This window comes from Streptopelia decaocto, assembly GCF_964273445.1.
Source record: "Streptopelia decaocto genome assembly, chromosome: 1".
NCBI classification, from domain to species: Eukaryota; Metazoa; Chordata; class Aves; order Columbiformes; family Columbidae; genus Streptopelia; species Streptopelia decaocto.
In genome coordinates, this window is record NC_138663.1 from 164315726 (window position 1) to 164326472 (window position 10747).

Consider the following 10747-nt stretch of genomic DNA (forward strand, 5'->3'; position numbering starts at 1 on the left):
CAGCTCGGCGGCCAGCGCTTAGACTCGGGGGCGCGATTTCAGCACCGGGGGTACTGGACAGCGCCCGGCGGGCAGCCCGGAGCGCGGCTCCGCGGCCGCGCGGCAAGGTCGGTCAGTCCGGCGCGGAGCCGCGCACAGCGGCAGCCGCCGCGGCCACCGCCGCCCTCCCCGCCTGCGCCTCTCGAACATGCAGCGGCGGCCGGCGGCCAGCAGCACCGTTCCTGTGCCGGTGAGCCAGTCCGGCCGGCAGACCTCCACTTAGCTGCCCGGGAGGCGTCAGGGAAGGGGATCGAGGAGGAGGAATATTCTTTTTCCTTCTACTTTTTTTTTTTTTTTTTTTTTTTTCGCGTGCCTTGCAGTACGTGCCTGGAGAGTTTGTGGATATAATTATTGACTGGAATCTGAGCTGTTGCAGTTGTGCGTGGGGGGGAGAGAGGGAGAAAGGAGAAAAGAAAGAGCACCCCCCACCCTCCGCCGACCCTCCTTGCTCCCCCTCCCCACATTTTTTTTTTTCTCCCCCTTCGGTGGCGGTTCGGACATTTGATGTATTGAATGAACTGGAATTCCTTTCCGTGGGAGGAGGATGGTTGCTGTTACTTTGTGATGAGATCGGGAATGCATTGCTGGGTTTAAAAATGCTGCTTTGGATTCTGTTGCTGGAGACGTCTCTTTGTTTTGCTGCTGGAAACGTTACAGGGGACGTTTGCAAAGAGAAGATCTGTGCCTGCAACGAGATAGAAGGGGATTTGCACGTAGACTGTGAGAAAAAGGGATTTACCAGCCTGCAACATTTCACTGCCCCAACTTCCCAGTTTTACCATTTATTCCTGCATGGAAATTCCCTGACTCGACTTTTCCCTAATGAGTTTGCTAACTTTTACAATGCAGTCAGTTTGCACATGGAAAACAACGGTTTGCATGAGATTGTTCCTGGGGCTTTCCTTGGGCTGCAGCTGGTGAAACGCTTGCACATAAACAACAACAAAATCAAATCGTTCAGGAAGCAGACTTTCCTGGGGCTGGACGATCTGGAATACCTCCAGGCAGATTTTAATCTATTGCGGGATATTGACCCGGGAGCATTTAGGGACTTAAACAAGCTAGAGGTGCTGATTTTAAATGACAATCTCATCAGCACCTTGCCCCCCAACGTGTTTCAGTATGTGCCGATCACCCACCTCGACCTCCGGGGAAACCGTCTTAAAACCTTGCCTTATGAGGAGGTCCTGGAGCAGATCCCAGGCATTGCTGAAATCCTTCTAGAGGATAACCCGTGGGACTGCACTTGCGATCTGCTGTCGTTGAAGGAATGGCTGGAAAACATACCCAAAAATGCTTTGATCGGCAGAGTGATTTGTGAGGCTCCCACTAGGTTGCAGGGCAAAGATTTAAATGAGACCACAGAGCAAGAGCTGTGCAAAAAGAACAGAGTGGATTCTAGCCTAGCTGCTCCCCCTGCCGAAGAAGAAACCTGTGATCCTGGTCCCATTCCAACCCCCTTTAAAATACATGGCAAAGAAGACCCTGCTACACCAGGATCTGGTCCAAACGGAGGTACAAAGATTCCTGTCAACTGGCAAATCAAGACCAGACCCACTGCTGCCGTGTCGACTGTTAGTGCAAAGAGCAAACTACAAGCTACCGCGTCCTGCCCACAGATCTGCAGCTGTGACCAGATCCCTGGCTCGGGTTTAAAGGTTAATTGCAATGACAGGAATGTGAGCAGCTTGGTGGATTTGAAGCCCAAGCCGTCCAATGTGCAGGAGCTGTTTCTGAGAGACAACAAAATACACACCATCAGGAAATCCCACTTTCTGGATTACCGGAAACTTAATTTACTCGACCTGGGCAACAACAACATTGCCACAGTTGAGAACAACACATTCAAGAACCTCTTTGATCTTCGATGGCTCTACATGGATAGCAACTACTTAGACACCCTGTCCCGGGAGAAATTTGCTGGGCTGCAAAACCTGGAATATCTGAACGTGGAGTTTAATGGGATCCAGCTGATCATGCCTGGCACCTTCAATGCAATGCCCAAACTGAGAGTCCTCATCCTCAACAACAACCTGCTGAGGTCTCTCCCAGTAGATGTGTTTGCTGGTGTCTCACTTTCCAAGCTGAGTATACACAACAATTATTTCATGTACCTCCCGGTGGCAGGGGTGCTGGACCAGCTCACCTCCATCACCCAGATCGACCTGCACGGCAACCCATGGGACTGTACGTGCCCTATCGTGCCTTTCAAGCAGTGGGCAGAAATGCTGCGCCCCAAGGTGATTATGAGCGACCTAAGGTGCGAGTCCCCTGAAGATTTTTTCAAGGAGGATTTTGAGTCTCTTTCCAATGACGTGATTTGTCCTCAGTTAAAAATCTTGCCCACATTAACTTCTACTAATAAAAACAGCACTGGGTTGACAGAGACAGGTACTCACTCCAACTCATACTTGGAGACCAGTCGAGTCTCTATTTCGGTGCTGGTGCCAGGGCTCCTGCTGGTTTTTGTGACCTCTGCCTTCACGGTGGTTGGCATGCTGGTGTTCATCCTGAGGAACAGAAAGCGGTCCAAGAGGAGGGATGCCAACTCCTCTGCATCTGAGATCAACTCCTTGCAGACGGTCTGCGACTCGTCCTACTGGCACAACGGGCCCTATACCGCTGATGGGGCCCACAGGGTTTACGACTGCGGCTCCCACTCTCTGTCGGACTGAGGCAGCAGGATGGGCGAGGGCGGTCATCACCCAGGATGGGCCACCACCCAGGACCTGCCACCACCCAGGACCTGCCCTTCGTGCTCCGGATGGTGTGGCGGCAAACACCATCCAGGGACGGCTCTGCATCTCAGCCACCTTTTGTGAGAAACAAAACACACACACACGCCCGCACACCCCCCTTACGACCCCCACAACAAGCACTGAAGCCCGGTGCACTGTGTGGGGGGGGAATCCCGGTGCCGAGGCTCATCCTCCCAGCTCTGCGCAGCCCGGCGCAGTGGGTGCATCCCCCGCCTGTGCACTACTGGGGCAGCAACGGACAAGTGAGGACCCGCTTCCTTTGGTTCCGGCAGGGCGAATGATGACTCCTGGTTTTGGTGGGCTTTTGTTCTATTGTGTTGGGGTTTGGTTTGCTTTTTTGCCTCCTTCCCTTGTGGACGGACCCCTCTCCAAGAGGCCTGGAAGAGGAGGGGGGCGGAGGAAAGGCTGGTGTCGGCCTCCTCCTGACAGCAAGGCAGGAGTGAAAAGTTGCACGAAGGCATGAATGTAATGTAAATAAATAACTCCGACTCTGGAATAAACAGACAAATGGACAAAAAAGAAAAAAAAAAAAGTGCTGCATGGCTCGCATGGATACAACGCACCCCAGGGACGCTCCAGCCCCCGACTGGAAGCAGCGTCTAGTTCACAGCATCATCCCTCTTACCTGATAAGTCCCTTCGTATCAAACCTTCTATATACGAAATACAGTATAATAATAAAAAGTGCCATTTCGCCATTTTTGTGTGATCAATAGGCAGTAGAGATCGTACTTTTACCGTGGAAAAAATTGTAAAGGTTTTATTTATGACATAGTTGCATGAATATTCTCATTGGATTTTTTTATTTTATTTTATTTTTTATTTTGACACGGAAATTGCTGGGAGAGATTTGGTTTGTAGATGGTGGGTTGTGTTTCGTTTTTTGGGGGGGGTGGGGGTGGGAGAGGAGGGAAGGATTTGGTTTTGGTTTATCTCCTTTATCTCCTTTTTCAATATACATATTCAGTATTGCCTTTCCATCTGAATGTAAAAATTAGTACCCTTGATTTCTATTATGGTAACAGTGTAAACATTCAAAAAAAAAATCCAAAGCAGTTAAGCATGACCAATTAATGTCACTCTAGTGCTTAGGCTGCAAAGTTTAATGGTAGAAAATTCTGTGCTGTTGTAAATCTCACTATAACTTGAGGAAACCAGAACTGAGGAAGCAAGTGAAACTTACTAATTCTATTCGAGGATTTTATAATGGCATATTTTTTCAGTATTAAAGTGAAAATGTTTTCAACTCTGGGTCCTTACCATTTTTCCAGCATCAATTCTTGCAAGCGGCTTATTTGGGTTTAGGGGACAGAGCCTCCTTTCAGTGCTCTGTGTGTGTGTGTTTCTTTCCCTTTCTCTCCCTCTCCCTCCTTCCCTCCCTTTCTCTCCCATTCAATCACAAGCAGAGACACAAACACCCTTCCCTCACCCCTTCCCCAGCGTAGATAACACACAGAAGTTTCCTGCCCCCTCCCCTCTCCCTCGCCTTTTTTTTTTTTTTTTTTTTTAATAATGCGGCAGAGAATCCCTTTATTAATACTGTGAATCTCTCGCTGCTGCTGCCACCTCTGCTGCACACACTGCAGATATATTAGGGATGTTAGTGGGAATTTGATTTAATTGACTCTGCCTAGCTCGGTCTCATTAAGCCGGAGCCGGATTTCACCGGTCAGCACTTCAGGCCCGTAGGCAGCTTGTCGGCGAGGCGGGGCTGCTGCAGGCGGCTGGGCTCCAGCAGCTGCCGCAAGTGGGAAAACTAACTAGAGAAAGGACTTTCTCATCCCTGCTCTGGGGAGCTGCACCCTTTGATATTAAATGTTAAAAAAAAAAAAAATTAAAAAAACCAAAACACCACAGCTCAGTTCTGCAGACTTCAGGCAGCTCGTATTTGAGCCCGTTCCTGTATCGAGAAAGTGCCCCTAAACTCAGTAAAACCTCTAAAGGTGAAAGCCCCTGCAAATCACTTGTAACTCACAGCTCAAGTCCCAGTGGAGATATGGAGAATTTCAGTCACGTTGCTTCTGGCTTTCTCCAGGCAGAGAATCCTTTTAAAGAGTAAAACACCGTAAGGGACTTGCTAAACTTCAAATACTGATTCGGTTTGCTTTATAGAAAATGCCCACCTTTGGGATATGCGAGGAGAAAACAGGCGTACATAACATACCCATTGCAATAGATACATTCTTGAAAACGAGACAGAAGTCTGATCCCGGGTGTTCATGAAGTATTAAACGTGGGGAATAGATCATTCCTCCAGAATCCTTTATCACTGTGGAGAGATCTGTAGTCTCCTAGAAAATATCTTGAAGTGTGGCTGTGTAATTCTGAGAACAGGGTGTCCTGCTTAATCATACAAACCATTCCCATTTCGAGAGACCTTCTTTATTCCTCCTTGCTTCTTTGTTAGACTGATTGTCCTGCCAGGACATTCTGTGTAAGACAAAGTGATGGCAGAAGAGACACTAGTTTGCCATTGTGCATTGTGCAATCTACCAAATTGAGAAGAAAAATAAAATGCATTTACATATGAGCCAGTATTTCTGTCCTCAGGAGGCCATCAGCTTTAGCTTAGGCATAGTACAAAAAAAAAATCTCATTTAGGAATAAGCCAGTGCACTCCTAGATGACTACCTAAGTCTTGCTGCCTTCTCCACAATATTGTGGTGACAAAATTGAAGGGCTGAGAACATTAAGTATACTTCCTATGCGAAAAAGTCACAGTTACATTGTAAGAACTGTTATGGAAGTTAAGATAAAAGATATAGCAAATTAAAAATGTCAAATCACCAACTGAGATCAGACATGCATGCATTCCAGAGAATACAATGCTAAATATGCCATTTTAATTTGTCATAATTGAGAAGTAACATAAATTTGTAACTTTGCTCATTTACTTTCCTTAAAGTGCTAGTTCATTGGCACAGTTAAATAGAAATGTCAGTTCAATTAAAGTGTTGAAGATATGCATTTATCACCTTGTTTCTAGTTTGGGTTTGGGGGGAAATAACAAAATGACCCTTTCTCTTTCTATGTCATTTTCTGATTTTAACACTCACATGATTCTTTCTTCCATCTTGCAGACACTTGGCCTAAAGACACATAGATCACCCAACTCTCTGAGCTTATATAATAATTACCAGGCTTCCAGTTTCAGGGTTTCTGTTATTTGCACGTTTAGCACTTCTAAGGTTCTGTTTATCAAAACAAAACACCTAACCAAAAACAAAAATAAGAGAAAGGGATGATGGAGGAGGTATTGAAGGAGAGTGATGTGCAAATATGTTGAATATGTTTAGCTGTGAAACATTAACAACAGCAAAAAAAATTAAATCTTTTATTTATTTTGATAAACCCTAAATGTTGTGATAATTGGAAGCTTATACAGTATCTATGTTGTGTCAGAACATGCATTTTTTTCTGCTAGCTTAATGAGAATCTCATAACTTCAGGCATAGCATATATCACATTAAGTTACTTCTTATGTCTTCTTAATCATCACAGTAAAGAGACTTCCATTATTTCAAAAAGGACATACAGGAAAGGAACAGGCATCTCGTTTAGGATTTTCTGTGTGTGTTGTTTTGTTTTGTTTTTTAATTAAAAAAAGTTTTATTTTCTCCTGCAAACACATTGACTAAGAATAGCCTAGAATTTAAACTGTTGCCATAGAAATATCTGCCTGTATGCATGGTAGCCTCTTGTGTGCCATTGCAGAAGACTGAATGGAACTCCAGGAGCAACCTACTAAAATTTTAAATTAATGCCTATAGATGATGTGTATCATTTTGAGCAGAAGTGTACTGTTGGAACTCCACAGGAACACATTATTATATTGCTTTACTAATTTTATTTGTTGTACCAAGTGGTTTGATAACTTTAGTGCAGTTACATTTAAAATGTTTCAGATCTGCTTGAAAACAAAGATGATGGAAACTGTTTTGTTTTGGTTTGTTTGTTTAGCAAGATCAGTGTGAAGGGAGAGGTCAGAATTTATCTGAATTAGAAAAAAAGAAAAAACTTTGTGTACTGGTGTTTACTTGGATAGAATAGACATTCATTATAAAAGGTGAACATTTCACACTTTTTTAAGCTGGTGTCAAAACTCATTACGGTGAGAGGGCAGCAAGAAGCTACAAAAAGCCCCTAGAATAATTTTTAGCCTCCATGACCCATGAGAAATTCTGTAGGTCTCTCGAATATTAAAGTCTCCCAAAGACAAGTAATTCTTATTAGAGGGGCAACCTCTTTCTCTTCATGTTTTTGACAGTGGCTTGTTCAATTGTAAAACAAAGCAGGATTTTGTTCAGGAGTGTAGTGCAGTTGTTTATATTATTTGCATTCATCACAGAGGGTTTGGCTACATTTTATTCACGTATGATTGAAAGTGAACATTCTTAGATGATTATGGACTTCAGCAGGTAGATATTTTTGTATTTAAAAAAAGTTTCTGTAGGTATATAAATGAAGTAAGACAATTTCTGTGGGTCAATCTTATTCCATGTGTTTGTGCAGTTCAAATTTGTGGGAATTCTTTCTGGGTTATGGTACAGAAATGACTGGGCAGTGGGCAAGACTTGTAACCTGTCTACTGTATAAGTACCTTTTTTTGGTATTTGGGAACAAGTCAGAAAATTATGAAGTCACAGTTTGTGATGGTAAACTAAGATAACTCAGATATTTGTATAATCTGTTTAAAAAGTGTAATGTATGGTCTGTTTAGACTGTATAAGGAGTACGGACATGGCAAATCAAAATCACAAGAATCTGTTTTATTGTCCTCAGCTTTTCCCAGACAGAGGATATTAGCACTGGAAAAAATGTAGACTAAAAAATGTTGCAAGTTTCATGTTGTATTACATTGCATTCGTTATGATTATGTTTAGCAATGGTACCTTAATGGATTAACTTGTAACAGAAGGTGAAATGCAACATAATTGTCCTAGAGTTTTAGAAACTTTTATTATATTATCTTATAGCTGGAGAAATATAAATTACATCCATCAGTGTTACTTCTCCAAGATTAATTAGCAAGTCGGTTGACATATTGTCAAGCTGAATTATATAATTTATGAGCTAAAGTTTCTGAATCAATTTCTGTGTATATTTCTTAAATGCATTCTCCAGTCATGTGAGAGAGGAGCAAAGTCAGCAGAAATTTCCCTGAAGGAAACAGCAGTCTTCTGCTTCAAGCACTTGAAGGCTAAGACTGCAAATTCATAGTAGAGGACAGAATGGACAGAAACAGCTCATTGTAGAAGGTGCTGAGTTGACTTTAAGTGAACAAGTGTTATAAGTGCCATTGTTTTAGTGATATCAGTGGCAGAAAGGGCTCTAACATTTCCCCCATAGAAATATCAGTGCCATCAAAAATCTTCCAGACTTCTCCTTTTTCATTAGGTAGCAAGACTGATTCCCCTCAGATAGTTTCCAAGTCAGTGGAACAAATTCTCATAGCTATGAATGATTTTTATTGATGTCATGACTGTTCAGACAGATCCCTCAAGCTTTGGTCTCAAAGTATGTCTAAGAATAGGATATCACATTTGGTTTGCATTACCTTATCATTCCTGAATCAACTGCAACTCTTTTGCAAGTGAGAAGTTTAGCAAACCTGACTTGCAGAAAAGAAAGAATGGGAAGATAATGGTTCTTTTTCCTTTAAATGAGAGCTCAAATAATAAACATAGGCTGAGAACACACAATGAAAACTTTGGAAAGCAGTGGAAAATGTAATGGAGAACAGCTTTGAAGAGATTAAGAAACAGTGTAGTCTGGTGGAAAATAATAGGGAATGTGACTCATTTTGTAGATCACTCTGTAACCTAAAGTGTACGTGGTATTTGTTTCACCTAGCATGATGGACTTCATGCCCTAGCACAAGCCAGTAGTGCCCTAAGAGATGTCCTGGTGTATCCAAGATGTGCGCATGAGGCTGGTAGACACAACCTAAGGGCTAGGGCACGCTCCTATGTTTCCAGAGAGCCATCTGGAGCCTAAGTGGGATACATTAGGACATCTGAATTTGGGAACAATTGAACTGAACTCTGAATCTACATGAAGAGTCTGGTTTCTTGGTTCACTTGACCCACATAATTTGAATTACCTCAGTATATGAGCTGTCTGCACGATGCTGACAGAAAAGACTCAAAGACTTGTAGGACATACGGTCAGCTGGTGCCAAAGTAAGATATGACAAATGACACTGCATGTTTATGAATGGGCAGAGGAGCTGAGAATCCTAAATGTAGCTCAGTTATATATCCCTGCACTGCAGATAATTAACTGCATGTGAGAACTAAGTCAAACACTTGAAATTCTATAAAATAAATTATATCAGAGGTAGTTAGCTGGGATATGACAATTAATTTTTAAAGGATGACTGTTAATTTTTAAAGCATATCAGTTATGTCAGTTGTATCCCCCACACTTTTTCCATCTATTTTCTTAACTTGGATTCTAGTTTTGTCTTTTCAAATTGTTAGCTCCTTCACTTGGGGATTGCATCCTAATGGTTGTTTTTGGATGGAACTCCTATTTCAGCTGATGCCTTTAGAAATTGCTATAGTACATAATAACTATAATAGAAACATCACAAAGTAATAGAAGGCTCAGGAAAAAAAACGTAACAACAAAAAAAAAATCCTGGCAGTTATTGCTGTTACCATAATAGTAAATAACTGGTTCTTGGGTCAAACTTGAAACATGAGGAATACAATGCTCCAGGTTTTTCATCATTATTTAAGTCATTAAAATGATCACAGTGAGATATAAATGCTAGCTATGGATCAGAAAATACAGTGGAAAGCATTTCAGAAAAAATCTGGTTTATGAAAAGAAAGTGCCGAACTATAAGTGGTTTTCCACAGGAGAATTGAAAAGGGAAAAATATAATTGAATTATGGACACACAGTAACAACTTATTCACATGAGATATCTTAAAGGGAATACAGATGCTAGGAAAGATTTAAGTGTAGGATGTAGAATACGTGGCTACACCCCAGAGACTATTAGTCATATTGTAAGTGGATATATCAAATTGCCCAGGATAAATACGGCACAACACAGTTGTCAGTATTGTGTACTGGGCACTTCGCAAGCAATATGGACTTTTAGAGAGAAGTGTTAGAACTTAGATTGGGTACAAATGCAGAATCTGAAAGCATAAAAACGGTATTAGATTTTTTTCCACTGTTACGATGTGGGAGGCAAATGTTTCAAAATTAAAATTAGATTTTCTCTATTTTAGTTAGCTGGGTAAGAAAATATGGATAAACAGTATCTACTAAAAGTATAAGCTTAGTACTAATTCCCTGGTATGTAATGAAGATCATGGTAGTTGAAAAATAAGTGTGTGAATGAAAAGATGATCCTTTCCTAGAAGCATTTTTAAAAAAAAAAGTCAGGTGGATGCATACCTCTAAACCACTGAAATAGAGACAATTTTCTAATTTTGGGGTGTATTTTCACTATTGCAATATTCTTAGATCCCTACCAGAAATTGTGTTCTTCCCTATGACATTGTGTGTGCAGAGAATAATATTAACAGCAGTAAAAATAATGTTACCTTTCATGTTTAAGGGTTTTCTGCTTTCTTAGTTCCTATAGTAAATAAGATGCATATATCCTAAAGGGAGACAAAAACCCAACCTGTTTTCTCTCTCTTTTTTTTTTTTTTTTTTACATTCCTTTGTCTTTTTAATGTTTTAATTTAGATATACATACTTTTGAATGTAAAAACATGATGCACAGAAAAAATATGACAGTGTAAGAATGAACAAGAGGAATACACTAAACACAGACGCTGGTCCCTGCAGATTTGCTGAAATTGTTCAGGAAGAAGAACTGCAGGTCTGAATGGCAGAGTGAAAGATGTTACTGGCATTGGCTAAAGGTGCCCATGGGAACAGAAAGCACTTATGTTTCGAAAGGTCTTTCTATGACTATGTTGCT

The 10747-nt window shown here is 41.8% G+C and overlaps 1 protein-coding gene across 1 annotated transcript; it reads left to right on the top strand.

Annotated features, from left to right (window-relative positions):
• Positions 1–635: 635 nt before the first annotated feature.
• On the top strand, positions 636–2714 carry SLITRK1 (SLIT and NTRK like family member 1; the record flags this gene model as incomplete). Its single annotated transcript, XM_082053627.1, has 1 exon — positions 636–2714. The coding sequence occupies one exon, from the start codon at positions 636–638 to the stop codon at positions 2712–2714; it is 2079 nt and encodes a 692-aa protein (XP_081909753.1).
• Between the last annotated feature and the right edge of the window lie 8033 nt (positions 2715–10747).